Consider the following 20418-nt stretch of genomic DNA (forward strand, 5'->3'; position numbering starts at 1 on the left):
CTGCGGCCCCCGGCGTGGTAGGACAAGAGGAGCGGGGGCCGCGCTCTGCTGTCCACAGCACAGCTGGTCTCGGTCTTTAAAGAGGTTTAAATAAAACGCTCAGAGCACAAAAAAAAAAACAAAAACAAACAAACAAACAAAAAAAAAGTTGATGCTACCTTCGAAGTTAAAAATACCCAACAAACCTTAACTCTCCATAAAGACTAAGGAATTAGGAAACATAGTACAGGCATTTGAGGGTTTCTCATGTTCCAGTTGACCAGAAAGAAACTGCAGCTATAGAATGAGTGATAGCAAATACTTATGGTTTATTCATCAGGCACCACATAAACACTTTACATATATTAAATTATATTATCCTAAGTTCTCTATGGTAACCAATAAATGAATTCCAAACAAAAAGATCATAACTATTTTTAGTTTATAGTTTTAGGAAAATAATTAAAAATATAGCAATATAAATACTGACTTATTAGATTAGCAATTGATAAAAAAAGTTCAGGACTATATTAGATATTAATAATAGAACTACAGAGACTAATTTTATTTTTTAATTTATTTTTAAAATGTTATTTATTTAAGATGAAGATGGATGGATGGATTGATTGACTTACTTCCCAAATGTCCACAACAGTCAGGGATGGGTTCGGGCCAAACTCTGGGGTCAGGAACACAATCTAGGTCTCCCATGTGGGCTGCAGGGACTCAGTTACTTGAGCCATCATGAATGATTCCCAAAATCTGCACATGAAAAACTAGATAGAACTCCAGGAAGCTGTAGCTAGAAGGTAGCTGAACGTAGGCACTACAATGTGGGGCACAATGGTCTTAACCACCAAGTCAAACACTTGCTTCCAGAAGTTAATTTTAAAGTGCATATTAGGAAATAACAAGCTTCAGTGCTTATAATATCAGTATACGTTAACAACTACAAATTCAAAAGTAAAAACTTAATATGGAACATATAAAAAAATTCTTCAAGAGGTCTCTAGTTTCTTATAGGCTTCTTCGATGAAGATTAACATGTTTTTCACCTCGGATGAAGTATGAAGAACATCCAAGTCCTTTAGGAGAGCATCCTGGTTTGGAATTAGTGTCAAAATTTCTTTCTGTGGGTAAGATAGTATAATTCATTTTAACATTTTATTAGGAAAAATGTCAAATGTATGATAGAGAGAATTGTATAATAATCTAGTACACATCACCCAACTTCAGTAACTGTCCACTCACAGCCATTCATTTTTCAAATCTATCTTTCCCTGTCCTTAGTCCTATTGATGGATTATAGGTAGGAAAATCCTGAATTATTTTTTGAGAAAGTATGATGATTTTCAACTGCTAAAATCATTTACAGTACACTATCTGCTGAGATCCTTTGAAGAAAAATAAAAAGTATCAGTGTAGAATTTACTACAAATAATGCAGTGCTATCTTATAAAGCGCTATAAGCAATTATTAGAAACATGCAAATATAACCATCAAAGTTTACTTCCAGAAAGATATCTTACAGTTAGCATATGTACAAATGTATAGATATAAGTAATAAGGGTGTACCCTGCATTATCTGTAATACAAAAATTATTTCTATCAGTAATTTACAAAGCATAGTATTATGTATCATGTAATCAAATGTTATACAGCTAGTGATGAAATAGGATATGTTTATATATATATATCAATGTATATGTGTGTGTGTGTATATATATATATATATAAGTGATATATAAATGACTAATTAGGTACAGTGAATATGGTAAATGAGTACTTACCTGAAGTGTGGGTGCTTTCAGACTGTTCTGAGAAAGCTGTGGAAGAGAGAGTACCCCGCTACTACTCATTTGAAGCATCTAAAGTAGAAAAAGAAAGTTAAAGATTATTTCAAAAGGCTTATTTCTCTCATCTCATTATACTCACAAGTGATTCTGACAAGTTTTTTTTGGAAAACTTTTATTTAATAAATATAAATTTCGAAAGTACAACTTTTGGATTATAGCGGTTTTTCCTCCCATCTCAAACCATCCCATCTCCTACTCCCTCTCCCATCCCATTCTTCATTAAGATTCTTTTTTAATTATCTTTCTATACAGTAAAGATTTCAACAGATTGTACCCCACAGACACACAAAGTATAAAGTACTGTTTGAAGACTATTTTTACCATTAATTTGCATAGTCCAACACATTAAGGACAGAGATCCTACATGGGGAATAAGGGCACAATGACTCCTGTTATTGATTTAACAATTGACACTCTTATTTATAATATCAGTAATAACCCGAGACTCTTTTTTTTTTTTTTTTTTTTAATTTGACAGGTAGAGTGATAGACAGTGAGAGAGAGAGAGAGAGAGAGAGAGAAAGGTCTTTACATTGGTTCACTCCCCAAATGGCCACTACGGCCGACGCTGCGCCGATCTGAAGCCAGGAGCCAGGTGCTTCTCCCTGGTCTCCCATGTGGGTGCAGGGGCCCAAGCACTTGGACCATCCTCCACTGCCCTTTCAGGCCACAGCAGAGAGCTGGACTGGAAGAGGAGCAACCGGGACTAGAACCTGGCGCCCATATGGGATGCCAGCGCTGCAGGTGGAGGATTAACCAAGTGAGCCACGGCACTGGCCCTTTTTTTTTTTTTTTAATTTGACAGGTAGAAGCTCTTGTCATGAGCTGCCAAGGCTAAGGAAGCCTCTTGAGTTCACAAACTCTGACCTTATTTAGACAAGGCCATATTCAAAGTGGAAGTTCTCTCCCCCCTTCAGAGAAAGGTACCTCCTTCTTTGATGGCCCGTTCTTTCCACTGGGATCTCACTCACAGAGATCTTTCATTTAGGTCATTTTTTGTCACAGTGTCTTGGCTTTCCATGCCTGAGAAACTCTCATGGGCTTTTTAGCCAGCTCCAAATGCCTCAAGGGCTGATTCTGAGTTCTGATAAAATTTAAACATTGAAAATTACACCCAAAGTTTAGCAATACTTTTACTCTAACAATAATAAATGTTTTACCTTCTGCTCCTCCTCTTCTACCTCACTTGCCAGAATCTGTATTTTGTTCTTTAGGCTCTGAATCTTCCCAGTCATCAACTCTGTGGTCTCCACTAGTTTATCTATTTCTTCCTGAATCAGAAAAAAAATTACTATTTTTAATTAAATGTATTATTAAGCTCTAGCATATGTTGCTATATATGTGCATTTTAAAACATCATGGATATTAAAGTACTTTTGGAAGAAACTGGTGAATTTATTTTTATTACAGACTTCCTAGAAAGCTGGTTTGCCAACATAATATTTCATCACAAGGGAACAATTTTCCTGGAATGTGGAGGAGAGATATCCCATGTACATAAATGCTTCCCTAAAAATTTAACCAAGGCTTCCAGGAACAGACATCCTGGAAGAACCAAAATTAAATCTTGCAGAGCCCAAGGACTGATGACAGCAAATAGAGCAGACTTCCTTAAGAATCATACAGCTTGGTGTAGCAGAAAAATTCCCAATTTAGTTTTACATTTATTTAGTAATGTTTGAGTATCTGCTATTTTAATTTGCTAAAAGAAAGCAGGCTAGGAATGCATATTAATGAAAAACAATGTTTCCCACATTAAAGGAATATATGATTTAAAGAGAATGACAACCTAAAAATGAGAAACCAAAGAAAAGAGTATGAAAATATCAGGGATGTGCTATTTGCAAGCCAACTAGACAATCAACTACCTTCTAGTTTTCTGAAGGGTATTAAGTGCTGCCCTACTTTGAAATCTAATCCTAGCAATAGATAATGATAAGCATTGCTTGTAGGGATTAAAGAACAAGTGAATAAGTCCTATAGAAAAAATACAGACATAATCACTCTTAAATCTTGCTCGCAACACAGTCAAACTCTGTTTCTATGTCTTTCTCCAAATAGCAGAAGCAGAAATGCTGTTGGTGACTTCAGAAGTCTTCCTCAAGAAACATATGAAGGCTCTTCAAAAAGAAATTAAAAGGTAAGTTTATTTTGGTGCAAAAAATTTTGAAATCCATGCATACAATGGGGTTTTAAAAATTTCATAGAAATGCATGTTATGAAACAACTATTTGTAGATTTCAAATATTTTGTCAACAAAATAAACATCTTTAAATTAAATTTTTTTCACAAATATTTTGATGTATCTTTTACTGTAGCTTTCTGAATTAACATATTTTTCAAAAAAAGGGTACAATGATACCTGCAATGGTTTGCAACAGCTCATGGGATGCTTTTGTATAGTCCAAGAACTATGAACTTGTTATTACATTTTAAAGGATGGGTAGAACAATAACAGAACAAAAGGATATGCAACAGAGACTCTATGTGGTACACAAAGGCTAAAGTAAATGTCTAGCCCTTTATAGTCAGAGTGCCAATCCCTGGGTTTGTAAGATTTGGGACCATGAGCTCTACTCACTAGAATGTAAACTCCACAGAAGAGAGTTCAATTTTTTTATTGTGGAAAATTTCAACTGCAGAAAATAAGACAAGATGTTATCACGAACCCTCATATACCTATCCCAACTGTAATTATTAACTCACGACCACCTTATTTCATCTCTAACTCCATTCATTTCTTCCCCTGTACTATTGTGAAGCAAATCCTAGATATCCTACCATTTCATACATAAATACTTCAGTGTGTAGCTCTAAAGGACTTAATAAACACATGACGGGGGCCGGCGCTGTGGAGCAGTAGGTTAATCTGCCACCTGCGGCGCCGGCATCCCATATGGGCATCAGTTCGTGTCCCAGCAGTCCTCTTCCATTCCAGCTCTCTGCTATGGCCTGGGAAGGCAGTGAAAGATGGCCCAAGTCCTTGGGCCCCTGTATCCACGTGGGAGACCCGGAGGAAGTTCTTGGCTCCTGGCTTCGGATCGGTGCAGCTCCAGCCATTGTGATTTGGGGAATGAACCAGCGGATGGAGGACCTTTCTCTCTCTCTCACTGTCTGTAACTCTCTCAAATAAATAAATAAAATCTTAAAAAAAAAATAAACACATGACCATAAAATCATTATCACATTTTAAACCCTAATACATTCCTTAATACTAATTATACAGTTAGTGCTCACGTTCCTGATTTTCTCATAAACTGCAACTATCTTTACATTTTGTTTGAATAGGTTCCTAATTGGATATGCTTTGTTGATACATATTTTTAAAAACATTTCAGAATAGTTTTACTTCATAAAACAAAAATTTTAACGCAGTAATACAAAGAGTTCCAATATATTCCCCCATTCCATTTCCCTGTATAACATCTCATGTTAGTGTCTCTGTCACAATTAATGAACTGCAACCAGCTCCCCTTATTATTTTTTAACCCAAACTCCTAGCCTCTCCAAGCCTCTACTAATTAAATAGTCTGTATTGGGATTTTTTTTTAATCTTAGCTCTCACATATAAAGGAAAACATGTGGTGTTTATTTTCCTGTGTCTGGTTTATTTCACTCAATGTGATGTTATAAATGACAGGATTCCGTTCTTTTTAAATAGCTGAATGGTGTGTGTGTGTGTGTGTGTGTATATATATATATATATATATATATATATATATATATATATACCATGGTATATATATATACCATTCATCTGATGATGGACACCTTGGTTGAGTCTGTATTTTGGCTCTTGTGAGCAGTGTTGCTGAAAACATGGTGGAGCAGGCATCTCTGATATAATCAATTCATGTCTTTTGATACCCAGTAGTGGGATTGCTGGATCACATGTCAATTCCATTTCCAGCTTTTAAAGAAAGTTCCATACTGTTTTCCACAGTGGCTGCACTAATTTAAATTCTCAACAGTGTGCAAGAGTTCCCCTTTCTCAATAGCCTTGCTATCATTTGCTGACTGGGTGGGGTGGTATCTCATTGTGGTATTTTTTTTTTTTTTAATAGGGGAAGGCCCAGGCTCCATTTTTTTTTTTTTTAAGATTTATTTATTTGAAAGACAGAGTAACAGAGAGGCAGAGGCAGAGAGAGAGAGAGAGAGAGTTCGTTCTTCCATCTGCTGGTTCACTCCCCAGATGGCTGCAATGCCTGGAGCTGCGCTGATCTGAAGCCAGGAGCCAGGAGCTTCTTCCAGGTCTCCCACATGGGTGCAGGGGCCCAAGGAATTGGGCCATCTTCTACTGCAGAGAGCTGGATCAGAAGTGGAGCAGCTGAGACATGAACCAGCACCCATATGGGATGCCAGCACTGCAAGCAGCAGCCTTACTTGCTATGCTGCGGCGTCGGCCTCCCTCAATTCTTCTTAAAAACGTCTTTATGATTCTGAAAATTTTGTTTTTATTTTATCTTCTATTTATAACAGACATTATCTGTTTTTTATCTTTTTTTTTTTTTTTTTTTTTTTTTTTTTTTTTTGACAGGCAGAGTGGACAGTGAGAGAGAGAGACAGGGAGAGAAAGGTCTTCCTTTGCCGTTGGTTCACCCTCCAATGGCCGCCGCTGCAGCCGGCGCACCGCGCTGATCCTGGCAGGAGCCAGGAGCCAGGTGCTTTTTCCTGGTCTCCCATGGGGTGCAGGGCCCAAGCACCTGGGCCATCCTCCACTGCACTCCCTGGCCATAGCAGAGAGCTGGCCTGGAAGAGGGGCAACCGGGACAGAATCCGGCGCCCCAACCGGGACTAGAACCCGGTGTGCCGGCGCCGCAAGGTGGAGGATTAGCCTATTGAGCCACGGCGCCGGCTCATTATCTGTTTTTTATTTGCTTCAGTGTTTCTTCTATTCTGCAAACCTGTAAAATATTTTTTCCTTTTATGTATAATTCTTTCCTGAATTTTGTAACATTATTTGTTGACAGTAATCTGGTTTAGGATTTTTTCTATACCTCTGTCAGTTTTCCACATTTCTTTCAGTTAGCTTGAAAAATCAGGTTAAGTAGTCAAATATTTTGTACACATCCTTTAGGCATACTTTTGTTGTCTTTAAAAATGTTATTTTTAGTCTTCATTTTCAAAAATTCGTATGCCAATTCTGATTTTGAAATCCAGTGTCACAGTTTTTATAAGATTAGTTTAGAAGTTTTTATAAACTAATTTTATCTTTTCACAGGACTCTCTCAAAATTTTGATCACCATTGATTGCCCTTATTCTACATCATCTCTTAGGTTAGTTACAATGAACATGTGGCTGAATGAGTAAAACTTCTGATACTGTTAGAAGTTCTAGAAAATTATCAACAGAAATAACTACACTGCAGTAGGAAAAGACATGTTTCTAATTAAGCCATACACTAAAAAAATTCATGGATAAGACAGTTTACTAACCGCTAGTTAAACGATCCTCTTGTGCCAATGAAGAACTCTTCTGCCTAAAAGGCTGATGGTGCTTCCACTGAGTAACTGACTACCAAGGAAACCATGAACTACACTTATGCTCTGTCATTTGGATGCCTAATTTAAACTGTAAACAAGATATGCTTCCAACAATTGAAAAAAGCACATTAAGGTTTATTACTTCAGAAAAACTTAAACTGATTTGTAGAAACAGTAAATGTTAAAATAACATACCGTTATACTTTAAATTATATTAAGATAAATTAATGCTACCTAAATGTTTATTAAATAGTGGTATTAGTACCAATACTGAAAAAATGCCCTGAAAACATTGTAATATTAGGGTAAAAATTAAATATATGTTAAAACTATGAATAAAGTGAAGCACCCACAATGAAACATAGGCCTATTATCTTACAATATATGTAGATTTGTTTTCCAGAAACCTATCCCTTCAACTTTATTCTCAATCCTATGCAAGAACTGGAGTATATTGTTTGTGATTTTTGAATTAGAAATTCTTGGTGATGTATTCCTTGCATAAGCTATTGCTATTCAAAACTTACTGAAATGTTAAAAAACATTTAAGTACCACATCTACAAACTATTTAAAAAAGTCCAAGGGATATATGTGGCCTGATATTTTATTTTTTTAGTTTTTGTAATTATTTGGCAAGTTTTTAAGGTTGTTTACAGATCTACTAATTAAATGCTTGAAATTAATTATGACAATTAATATTATTTTCCATTAGGATGCAAAATAACATAATGCTTAAGAATCATGCTCTTGGGACTGGCACTGTGGTATAGTGGCTTAAGTCACAGCCTGTCGTGCTGTCATCCCATATAGGCACCAGTTTGAGCCCCACCTGCTCCACTTCTGATCCAGCTCCCTACAAACACGCCTGGGAAAGCAGTGGAAGATGGGCCAAGTCCCTGGGCACCTACACCCATGTGGGAGACCCAGAAGAAACTACTGGCTCCTTGGCTTCGGCCTGGCCCAGCCACAGTCATTGCAGCCATCAGGGGAATGAATCAGTGGATGGAAGAACTCTCTCTCTCTTCGAACTCTGCCTTTCAAATAATTAAAAAAAAAAAAAATCATGCTCTGAAGTGAGCCTAAGGTTTATGTCTCACGTTTAAGCAGTTTGCTGAAAGCTCAGTTACAAATAGTAGTATTCTTTTTACTGCATTTGTAAAATGAGGATTATTTAAGTTATAGACTCTTTAAGCCATTGAAAGAAGAAAAGGATATTACTATATAATAATTAAGTAGAAAGTATTCAGTACATATTAGCAATTATAATGACAAAGATGATGATGATTGTATTTTCTTGTCATATATAAGGAAAAATAAATATGTTTTGAAATTTCATTTAGTGAGAAGTTCCTATAACTTGTTAATTAGAAATAATAAGATAGTTCAGTTCAAGTTAGTAGTCTGGTGAGAACAGGACTGCTATTTGACAACAAATAAATCAGAAAAACTTCAACCTTAAAGGTCCGAAAGTCAAGCAAACTTTTGACTTTGATTAAACAATAACCAAAAAAAAATTAATGAAAAAGTTTGCCCAAGAATTAGCATTCAATACTGAAAGAATATCATGTTAATTTTAAATACTTTTAATCTCTTCCTTTTCCCTAATCCCTCTAATTATGGATTCTCTTCAAATTTCATACCTGTAGTAATGTCAGACCATCTTCATTAACTCTTTCCTGTGCTCTTTCCATATTCAGTAGACTTGACACATTAGTTAAATCTTTTAGCTTTTTGGAAGGGGCTTTGAGAGTTTCATACAGTTGTAGCAACCTAGAGAATACAATCAAAACATCATTTATTTATTTATTTGAAAGGCAAAGTGACAGAGAGAAGGAGAGCCAAATAAAGAGATCTTCTATCTGCTGGTTAACTTTTCACATGAAAACAGTGGGGTCTGTCCCAGAATGAAAACCAGGAGCTCGGAACTCCATCTGGGTCTCTTACATGGGTGGTAAGGGTCCAAGTATTGCAGTCATCTTTCCAGGAACATTAGCAGGGAGCTGAATCTGAAGTGGAGCAGCCTGTGACTTGAACTGGCACTTTGACCCTGAGCCTTAAATCACATTTATTTAAGAGAATGCAACCAATACAAGAATTTTCACTTGTTACTCAAAGCAATTTCAAAGAAAACTGAGTTTCAAAAAGTTTAATACAGATAAAATACTAAGACTAAAGAGCTGTGTTCTAAACTATTATCAAGATTTCAAGATATACTACAGGGCAGTTATAATCAAAACAGCCTGCTACTGGCAAAAAAAAAAAAAAACCCAGAAGAGAAGGTCTCTTTCTAGGAAGTTTGTTCTAAAAGTTAATTAAAGTGTATCAACAACACATAATAACCACTTATAAAATGTTTTTATAGAGCAGTTTCTTCTAGAAACTATAGTGACTAACAATTTTGTTTGCCTAGGAACACCATGTTTGATCACTGTGGTAGGCATATTGTATCAATCACACTCTCTGTAGCTGTTGTCACAAAATCAGTACAAGGATAGGTTGTACAAGGATAGGTTTATCCCCTCAAATGGACCAATCAGAGACTACCTCTCAGAAGTTTCTAACTGAAACTAAGGGTCATTTCTTCTTTCTTCACAAGACTAAAAAAAAACATATAGGGTGTTGCCTATGACCACAGTTTTAATCTACTGAGAACCACTGAAAATTAAAAAAATGTACTAAAAGAAAGGAACTATCATGCAGACAAAAGAAGAGAAGAGACTAATGTATGAAAAAGAGTTCCTATGGTGAATATCAATTTGGGATGTGCTAGGTTAGACAAAGTAAAACAAACTTACTTACTACAGGGCTTTTTATATGTTAGGGTACCCAAATATTGCTTCTCAAATAGGACTTTTATTCAGTGATTATCTATAAGAACAAGTGTTTCAAATATACTTTCAAAAATGCCACCCTACAAAATTTATTAGAGTCAATTAGGATCAGTTTGCTATATACTCCTCTGCTGTATCACTAGAAGTTACAGTATCTTTGGTATGGTTACTCTGGGAACTAAAGAGAGTTGTGAAAGTAAAAGTGAGAAAACAAGCAGGCCTTGAGATATAATACATACACACACACACACACACACACACACGTTTGGGGAGTGAGTGGAACTGGTTGAACTGGAAGGTGGAAGAGCTCTGTCTATGTAACTCTGTTTTTCAAAAAAATACTTAAATCTTTTTTTTTTTTTAAAAAGAACACTTGAGAAAAAACTTCTATTAGTGACTTGCCGCAGGTGAAAAGCTATAATATCATAGAAAACAATTATGTCTTGCTTGTGCAAACAATGGAATACAATATGAAGTGAAGGAAAAACAGCATTAGCAAAAATATCAGATAGAGGAATGTGGTACAAAATGAAACAAAGTAGTTGAGAAAATAATTTTCAAATATCAACATAGTACAGTGTGATGTACTTTTGTAAACTTCTGTGAAACTTATCATAAACATATGCAGCAATCATCTAGGGAGAAAGAATATATATTTCCAAATTGTTCAACATCTTAAAAAAATTTTACATTCCAACAATGTCTGTTTTAGCAAAATTATTTTCTAACCATTTCCAATTTCATAACTACATTACCTTTTCTTCAGACAGTTGAGATGATATTGAATTTGTTCTTTGTCTTTAATAGTGTTACTCAAAATTGCTCTAGAAAATAAAAAAAAACTAAATATTATTTTGAAACACAAATAATACAATGTGTATTTTTTCTCTCTTATTTCTCTGACATGTCCCATTCACTCGTTAGGCAGGATCAATCAATTTTCCTTTTAAATTAACCACATCTTAAACAAGGGTACATTAAAGTTTTTCTTTTGTTATTTCTATTATATTGTAGAGTAATAATTAATTTATATTTCTGAATTCTCTGACAAAGTTCAGTTCCATGACAGCAGAATAGTTTTAGTTTTTCTGTATCCCCTCTAAGATAGTGGCATCCATATGAAGTGTCATTTTCAACGTAACTTCTTATTAAAGAATCTCTATTGACAAAACAAGCTAAAATTTTATATACAGATCAGGCCACATAGACTCGGTTTTTATTTCACTGATGGAATTCCAAGTTTCTAGAAGTAAAACTTTTTTTATTGATGGCTAATATCTTCTTCTGAGATAGAAAATTGCTCTATTTCCATATATAGATAGATAGATAGATAGATAGTAATATTTAGAAAGATGTTTATGGCAAATACATACGTAGGAACCAAGAGTGAAACAGAAGTATTTAGACTTACATTATTACTGATTCCATCATAGTTTGCAAATGCTCTCTGGTACTCCTTGAAAGAGGCTGCCAAGTTTTTCTCTTGGTGGAGCTTATCTTTACCCGTTTTAGATTTGTTTGCCCTGTCATTGGTGATAGAAGAGACTGTTCAATCCAGAAGGTTGCATGTTTTTACTTAAAAATTGATTTATTCAATTTAAAAAGTTTATGTATATATAAGAATCAAATACAATAAAGTTGTATAACTGTTTATTTTGTTGTATAACTGTTTATTTTGTAGTGCACAGCTAAAGCATGTCAGGTGTTCAATATAAAGTTGCTATTAGGTTAACTGGAATACTATTAACTAATACTAAAATATAAACTCAAAGCAAATAATTTAAAGTGAAGAATAAAGCTATAATTATTAAAAATTTGGTTTTCAAAAAAGACCTGAATTCCTTAAAGGTTTCATTGGGAAGACTAGAAAACTATTTCTATCAAATAGCAAATGGCAACTGGAACAAAACAGCTTAACGAAACCACAATATTCAGTGTTGACCAAACTTAAAAGAAATAAACAAGGGAGATATAGTATCGGCTGTCATTAAAACTAGTTTTAGAGAGAAAGAATACTAAACAAATTACAGATGTGCAAAACAGGCCAAAAAAAAAAAAAAAAAAAGTACTGTTTGCTATGGAAGTATAAAACCAGAATCTGGTCTTGAGTGAAGAGAGGTAGGGAATCCTTCCACAAAGAAGCAATGCTTAAGAAAATACACCGGGGTGCCAGCACAGTGACAAAGTGGGTTAAACCCCTGTCTGCAGCACCAGCATCCCATTTGGGCACTGATTCAAGTCCTAGCTGCTCCACATGTGATCCAGCTCTCTGCTAATGTGCTTGGGAAAGCAGCAGAGGATGGTCTAAGTGCTTAGGTCCCTGCTACCTATGTGGGAGACCCAGATGAAGCTCCTGGCCAACGAAGCAACCTGGGGACTGTATCAGATTTCTCTTTCTCTGCCTCTGCCTCTGTCTCTCTCTCTCTCTCTGTAACTTTGCCTTTCAAATAAACAAATAAGTGTTTGAAAAGAAAAGAAAATACAGTGGGGCTGGCACCTGCACCTACATGGGATACCTGGAAGAAGCTCCTGGCTCCTGGTTTCACCCTGGCCCAGTCCTGGCTGTTGCAGCCACTTGGGGAGTGAACCAGTAGATGGAAGATCTCTGTCTCTCTCTTTCTAACTCTTCCTTTCAAATATATAAATAAATATATTAAAATAAAAGAAAAGATGTCTACTCCAAAGAAACTCACTCCAAACTAGTTCCTATCAACTCAGTGGCAAAGAAGCCACAACAGTACTTTACTAGATATGCTAAGAAAATTTCAGCTGACCAAATTACCTGAGTAACTAGTAGTACATATTTTTCCAAAAATGCAATGCGGTTATTACTATCTTTTGCTATTGTGGAATTCATAAGCAAGATGCTGAGAACTTTCTCACAAATACACACAAGCTTGAGAAAGACACAGGTTAAACAGTATATAGGAAATAACTACCTTCAGAAGACAGACGTTTTGTATGATTTTTATTTCTTTTTACTGTTTTTCTAACCTATAGGAGAAAACATATACACACACACAGAATAAAATGTTAGATAAAAAAGCCTTTTTTTTTGCCACAGACTTGTCTTGTTTATCTAACAGTATCCACATACTTTCTGATAGAACAAAAATACATTACTACTTTTATGTGGCACACAAGCAGAGGATATAAGAAAGTGGTTCTTGGACAATGGTGAAAGAATTTTATACTTCATCAAAAAATGTTTTAACTAAATCTTTACTCACTTTACAGCCAAAGTATTACATACTTTATCTACAAAACAAATATAAGCATTGCCTAACAAATAGGGTAAAACCCAGGCAAAAACAAGAAACAAACAAACAAAACCCATCCCTAAGTAAATCATTTACTCTTTTTTTAAAAGAGGGGCAAGATGATGGTAGGAAGGAGCTAATTCCTCCCAAACTACCTTTTCTCTATGTCAATAAAAATCTAGTCAACCAACAGACATATTTCATTTTCATTTAACAAATGTCTTTTAACAAATGGATTTGTCCATTTTATTTCTGGTCTTCCATTTTAAACATGCTAGCAATGCCTCATGATACTCTTTTCTCCAAAGAATACTATGGTAAATGCCTTTTAGAAACTGAAGTAAACAACAATTTTTATCTGGTAACTTTACGAATCATGTTGCAAGAGCTCCCACACAATGATATGAATTACAATTTGTAGTAAAACTGACTTTTAGTCTTCACATACTCTCTTTCAAAGAACAGATGATATTTCTAACAGTTCTAAATGATAAACTTGATATTTTCATTACCTCTTTCTCTGGCAACTTTACTTCTTCATCATCAATTTTTCTTTTTGGATTTCTTTTTACCTGCTGAGACTTCTTGGAAACATTTGTTTTACCAGGCATCTTCATCTAAATAGTGCAATTATAACAGTTCTTCAAACATCTGTGCAGATGAAAAGAACACAGAAAAATGCTAAAGCTTTACAAAATATTTTGCTTTAAAGATTAACTATAATAGTTCCAAATTCTTTTTTAAAAAATAATAAATAAAAGTTTGGAAATAGTATGCTGTTTTAAAAACATTTAAATGCATTTCAATACAACTAACTTTGGCTGTCACCAGAAAGAGAATATCTAACCAAATTATCTAATTAAATTTTATTCCTTGAAATTACTTCCATTTGTATGGCTTTAGAAAAGCTTTCAAACCTCTTACTTTATACTCCCCCATACAATAACAATATCTCCCTGTTTAAATTTAAGATAATGAAAACATAAAGTGGTTAAATATAATGTCAGTCCAAAGAGTATTACTCAGGTCTTAAGTAAAGGACTTACCATTCCTCAACTTACGCCAAAGACTAAAGGAGATACTTTTTAGAATTATATTGTCACTCTATGCTGTGGAAACTCATGTGATGGTCTGTCACTTATAAGGATTTAAGTTGTAATACAATTTGTGCTATCTGCATTTTAACAAGGGTACAGGGGATACTGATTATCCTGTTCTCCGATGTCAGTGACAAGAATGAGAGTAACTCCTTTTCCCTTTCTAATAATCATTTATTAACAATTTCATTTCTGATAAAAGGAACAGGGGAATAGGCTACTTTTTTATATTAGACCATAAATAGTATAGCTTAGGGTTAGGTGCAGTATACAAGGAATATGTGTACACATGTATGGGTGTGACTTTTTTTTAATGTGTATAAAGCTACCAATATAAATTAGTCATTAGCACTCTCCTAAACATCCAGAATTAATTACATCAATATAGTTCAAATATATATGTAGAGTTTGTAGAGCTAGAAACAGAAAATAAAGGAAGTACTCTGGTAAATCTATTTCCTTACATTTTAAAAGCATCAACTTTTTTCTTTCTTTCTTTTTCTTTTTCAGTAAGACTGAAAAATATAGTGGGAAAAAATTAGCTGAATGACCACAAGCTACTTTTAGGGACTACATGTCAAATCAGTTAAAATCGTAGCAGGTAACAAAATATCAGTTTTACTCAGGTCTCCAACAATGTGCTATCTTCTTTTACACTCAGTCTCTATGCTTTGTTCCATTCCTAAGACATCTGATTCCTTCACTTGACATCCATGCCCTATACTGAGAGTGCCACTTCTGGATCTCTCCTGAAGGGTTGACACGTAGGATAGTTCAGTTTGCTAACTGAATAAAAGCACTGAGGTAAGGGGCAAGTAAGGGCAGAGATATCAGATGAATGGTGATGCAAATTCTTCTTTATTACTATTAATTAGAGGTAAAGTCTACATCCACTTGTCTTTTTTTTTTTTTTAAGATTTATTTAATTTAAAAGGCAGAGTTAGAGAGAGAGAAGGAGCGACAGAAAGGGAGGGAGGGAAGGAGGGAGAGAGAGACAGACCTTCTATCCACTGGTTCACTCTCTAAATGGCTGCAATGGCTAGAGCTGGGCCAGACTGAAGCCAGGAGCCAAGAGCTTCTTCTGGGTCTCCCACATTCGTGAAGAGGTCCAAGCATTTGGGCCATCTTCCGCTGCTTTCCTAGGCACATCTGCAGGGAGCTGGATTGAAAGTGGAGCAGCCAGGAATTGACCTGGAGCCCCTATGGGCTGCAGGTGTTGCAGGCCGCAGCTCTAACCCACTAAGCCATAGTGCTGGCCCCTCTCCCATTACTCCTTAACTTTATCTCCCTAACTAGATTTGATTTTCTTAATACACTTTGAGTAATTCAGCCTCCCTTGCATACAATGTATGCTTTTCCTGAGCTGCTTTTTCCATCTCTTCCTACCCTCTCAGATCATGAGCCACCTCCATCCCAAAGTCTTCCTAACTACTACATTTTACTTCTGAGTCTGTGGGCTCTTGCCACTTATCTACATTTTTTTTTTTTTTTTTTTTTTTGGACAGGCATTGTGGACAGTGAGAGAGAGAGAGAGAAAGGTCTTCTTTTTCTGTTGGTTTACCCCAATGGCCGCTGCAGCTGGCACGCTGTGGCCAGTACAACGCGCTGATCCGAAGCCAGGAGCCAGGTGCTTCTCCTGGTCTCCCATGTGGGTGCAGGGCCCAAGGACTTGGGCCATCCTCCACTGCACTCCCGGGCCACAGCAGAGAGCTGGACTGGAAGAGGAGCAACCAGGACAGAATCAGGTGCCCCGACCGGGACTAGAACCCAGTGTGCCAGCGCCGCAGGCGGAGGATTAGCCTAGTGAGCCGCAGCGCCGGCCAAAACAATTTGGTTTTGTTAATCATCTTTCCTTGATAGTTTCTCTTTAATGTGCAATCAGCACATTGAATTCTTAATTTAATTTACTAACTGGTATAATCCTTTTCAAGTACAGAAAATGAGAGTAACAAAAGTTTCAATAGCAATTTGACAGAAGAATTTTATTTGTGTTTAATCTTACCTGAAAATAATTGGCCTTGACTATGGTCTTTTGAAATTCATTTTTCTAATTAATATATTATTTATTTTTAAATAGACTTTACTTTTCAGATGTTTTAGGTTTACAGCAAAATAAATAGGAGTTCCTATTTATTCCTTGCCGACACCCAGCCACTCCAATCTCTCCACTATCACCATTTCATACCAAAGTGGTACATTTGCTACCATTCAAGAACCTACACTGACACATTGTATCACCCCAAAAACAAAAACAAAATCAGCCCTCTGCCCCAGTTTGCTAAGTACTGTTTTTGCTGGTACCTATTTGAGGCAATTGATCACAGGCACGAAAGTTTCTCAACCTTAGCACTACCAACATTTTGGAAGAGATAATTCTTTGCTGTGTGAGGCTGTCCTCTGCACTTTAAGGTGTTTAGCAGCATTCACGTTTTCCATCCATTAGAAGATAGAATATCCCCACCCCAAAGTAGTGACAACCAGTGTAGTTCCCAGACATTGTCAAGGTCCCTTGGGGCAAAACAGACCTAGGCTGGGATCCAGTGCCATAGTGGTTAAGGGCAAGACACAGATGAGAATACATTGTTCAGGCTTCAAATTCTAGCTCTGCCACTTAACTAGCTGTACCAGCTTGGGGAAGTAAATCAACTCGGTTTCCCCACTGGTAAAATGGGTTAATAAAAATATCAACGTCAAAGACTTTGTAAGGCCAAAATGATTTAGTACAGATTACAACATGTGTATATATATATGGCACTTAGGACACAGTAATAACTCATTAAATAAAAGCTATCATTTCCATTACGGTTGTGCAGAATGCAGTCTATATAAAAATGAACAGAAAGGCAATATTTCTAGATCTACAGGAAACCACAGCCTAGTCAGTAGGGAGAGAGGAATACAATACACACAATGTGATAAATTCCATCAGACAAATGAGTAAATTACTATCTCCAACTGGTTTGTATGTGTATGTGTGGGAATATAAAGTATTCAGAGAAAAATACTAGAACTATGTTTTGATATAGTTAGCCAAAAGTAAGAAAAATGAAATATTCAAGAGAAAACAGTAAAAGCTGAATGACAGGGCAGTTCGAAAGAAACTGGAATGTTTAGGGACAGGAAAACTCTAACGAGGCTTTTAATGTGCAAGGGAGGAGTGAAAAGAAGGAAGGCTGGGCCGGTGGTTTCCGGCTGCAGGTGTACTGGAATACCAGCGCACCGTAGAAAGGAGGCATCCGGGCAGTCTTGTTTTCCTCACCCGCTTGCTCAAACTGCTGAACAAGTATCTCATTCTACACCTCCGTGTAGGCACAAAAGACGAGCACGAACCCTGCCAAAGCAAACCTCACTACAGGCTGCGGGAGAGACTCAAGAATGCTGATGACGATCAGAGAAACATGGAAAAACCATGTGTGGCCTCGCTCCCTCAAGCCTAACCAAATGTCTCTGCCCGGCTCTAAAGGGCAGATCTGTTTGAATACCAGACGTTTTCTCTTCAAAAGCTAGATAATACTCCTTTAATAAACCTGTGTATCATAAACACGTGGACTACAGAATCTAGCCCTCCACTCGGACCCAAGGGCATTAAGCGCAGACGCGACTCACCACAAACTGATGCTTCTTCAACCTTCCAAGTAATTCGCGCCCAAACACTCGAAAATCGAGAAGACCCGGAAGTAGACCGTAAGAAAGCGGAAGGAGGCGGGCATCTAGGCCTACTCGTAACGTCATCAGAAACGCGCCCTCGAGAGCGCGATCTGATTGGCTGGAGGGAAGGCGGTGTCGGCCTCCGCCCCCCGACGCTCTGCCAGGTGTTTACACTTGCGCAGTGCGGGAGAAAAGAGCGTCCCGCTGAGTGGATCCCTGGCTACTCCTGCCCCGGGCGCAGAAAAGCAGTGGTACTCACCCACAGGACAGAGAGGAACGGACGGGACAGTGAGTAGCTCTGTGCACCTGGAGTCACGCCAGCCTTTCGCATCGCTAAATTCTTGTGGCTTCTCTCGCACCTCTACTCTCCTGTGAGGCTCTGTCCTTTATTTCCTCCTTCTTTTACTTTCTGCTGTGACAGGTTCCCACTCTTCTCGGGTTTAGATTCTCATCCCGACCGATCACTATTTTCCGGCGAAGTCCTTGAGAATTCGGAAGTACTGCCGGGGAGAGTGGTTTTAGCAGCCCCCGGAGCCATTGGCTCTGTCATGTGTGCTCACCAAAGCACCCGAAGTGTTCCCATGGGCAGAGGTCATGCCTTGTACAATTCCCGAGGGATGCACTGGATCTACGGCTGCGTCTCTTCTAGGTTCTGGTTCGTGGTGTTGTTTGCTTAAGAGGTGGCGAGACTGAACGTGACTTCTGTGGGTGGGGTTAGAGTGACAGATGGGATAGGAAAGAGAAGTCTAAACTGAAGCGGAAATTACTAACGTTTTCAATTTTGTCTAGAAAGAGAGCACTTTTTTAGAAGTTCGGAGCCCTGGAATATTAAAATCTGTATGTTTTCTCCCTGTCTGTTTTGTATTTAATGATTACTTCATGCTAATATTACCTTTAATTTGCATGTGCTATGTTGCCATCTCCAACCAGATAGGCTAACATTGGAGTTGATTTAGCCCTTCTTGAAATGCCAATGTGGAACCACGTGTGAATATATACACCTTGCAGGTTATTTCTTTCAGAACTTATTTTCTCTTGACGGACGCGTTTTACAGCTAGTAGGGTTTCGTCATTGCTCTTTAAGAAATCCTAATCATCAGTAACTTGTACTCATTTTGCATAGTGCTTTGAATGCTTGGGATCTCTCTTGATGGATATTCAGAGAAAATTTTGAGGGCCCATTGCCACCAATAATAGTTGCCTTCTTATCTAAAAAAAAATGGTATCTGTTCCTGCCTCTGCCAGTTTGCCATGTTGATTGTCAAGAAATCGTTGTAAAAGCTCTTTACTAGCATTTGTCCAGGTTTAAGACAATCTTATGAATATTACGAGTAGAATGAACGGGATGTTTCCTCTCCAGATTGAAGCCTCAGGCAGTTTTCATATTTACCTTTTATATCATTACTACAAAAATGGTCCGGTTGTAACTTCATTATTTTTCTTGTTCACCTTTTAAGCTGTTAAGTATAAGCAGTGCTTACCAAAAGGTGGATGGCAAGGACCCCATGAATTTGATAAAATAAAAGTCATAATAACTTTTAAAAAATTGGTGCTGTTTTTGTTGTGTTTCTGTTTAGACTTTGTTCTATTGCTTTTTTTCTATTTGGAGATACTGTGTTTACAATGATGTATCCTGAATCTTTTGCTTAATACTGTTTGAGCCTGTCCCTCCTCCCACCCTTGTAAGAAACTAGGCATAATATAGTTTTAACTTTTTACTTATGTATAATATACTTCTAGAAAGTACACATGTTATAATTGTAGTTTGGTGAATTTTCACAAAAACTTGAGTTATCACCTGCTACTCAAAGCTCCCCTATTGTTCTCTTTCTGTACTAGCTACCACAAATAACTACTCTTCCAACTTCTGACACCAAGGATTATTTTTGTCTATTTCCTAAATATAGTTTAAAAACTCCATAAAATTCTATCATTTGTATATGCTATGATTCACTTACTCTGACATTGTCAGACCTTATGAAAACTATTATTACAGCAACTTTCCCAGGAATGATATTTTGCAGTGGAATGGCTGAGACATTTCTAAGACTTTTTACAAATGTTACAGTTTACTTTTTAAAGTAGTAAAATCAGTTCATACTCACACTAGTAGTTTGTGTCTTGTTTTGAAACTCCTTAATGAGTGTTATATCTTTTTCTTTTAAACTTCATTAATTTGATACTTAAGAAATTGTATGAAAAATATAATTTTACACTCACTTTAGTTATTGTCTTATACAGAATAATGTGCAGTGAATACGT

General features: G+C 36.7%; 2 protein-coding genes across 11 annotated transcripts in view; one reads left to right on the forward strand and one right to left on the reverse strand.

Annotated features, from left to right (window-relative positions):
* Positions 1 to 288: 288 nt before the first annotated feature.
* On the reverse strand, positions 289 to 18556 carry CENPQ (centromere protein Q). 7 transcript variants are annotated; one of them, XM_089333205.1, is made up of 10 exons: positions 18115 to 18220; positions 14973 to 15023; positions 13924 to 14062; positions 13091 to 13145; positions 11563 to 11674; positions 10907 to 10975; positions 8961 to 9090; positions 2996 to 3106; positions 1770 to 1847; positions 289 to 1109 (listed from the first exon to the last, which is right to left on the reverse strand). In XM_089333205.1, the coding sequence occupies exons 3-10, from the start codon at positions 14026 to 14028 to the stop codon at positions 978 to 980; spliced, it is 792 nt and encodes a 263-aa protein (XP_089189331.1). In that variant the 5' UTR covers positions 14029 to 14062; positions 14973 to 15023; positions 18115 to 18220; the 3' UTR covers positions 289 to 977. The 7 variants fall into 7 exon arrangements, with proteins under 7 accessions (XP_089189331.1, XP_089189333.1, XP_089189332.1 ...); XM_089333207.1 differs by lacking the exon at positions 14973 to 15023 and adding an exon at positions 16070 to 16223 and having other exon boundaries at positions 18115 to 18216; XM_089333206.1 differs by lacking the exon at positions 18115 to 18220 and adding an exon at positions 16070 to 16167.
* Positions 18323 to 20418, forward strand: part of MMUT (methylmalonyl-CoA mutase) — a 30764-nt gene continuing 28668 nt past the window's right edge. For 2 of the 4 annotated variants that reach the window (XM_002714489.6, XM_089333203.1), the window contains exon 1: positions 18323 to 18527. The gene's annotated coding sequence lies outside the window, so the exon portion shown is untranslated. The remainder of the gene's footprint in view (positions 18528 to 20418) is intronic. The other 2 variants (XM_008263026.5, XM_089333202.1) reach the window with 1 other exon arrangement.

This window comes from Oryctolagus cuniculus, chromosome 5 (genome assembly GCF_051225735.1).
Source record: "Oryctolagus cuniculus isolate XC-2025 breed Fujian yellow rabbit chromosome 5, ASM5122573v1, whole genome shotgun sequence".
NCBI classification, from domain to species: Eukaryota; Metazoa; Chordata; class Mammalia; order Lagomorpha; family Leporidae; genus Oryctolagus; species Oryctolagus cuniculus.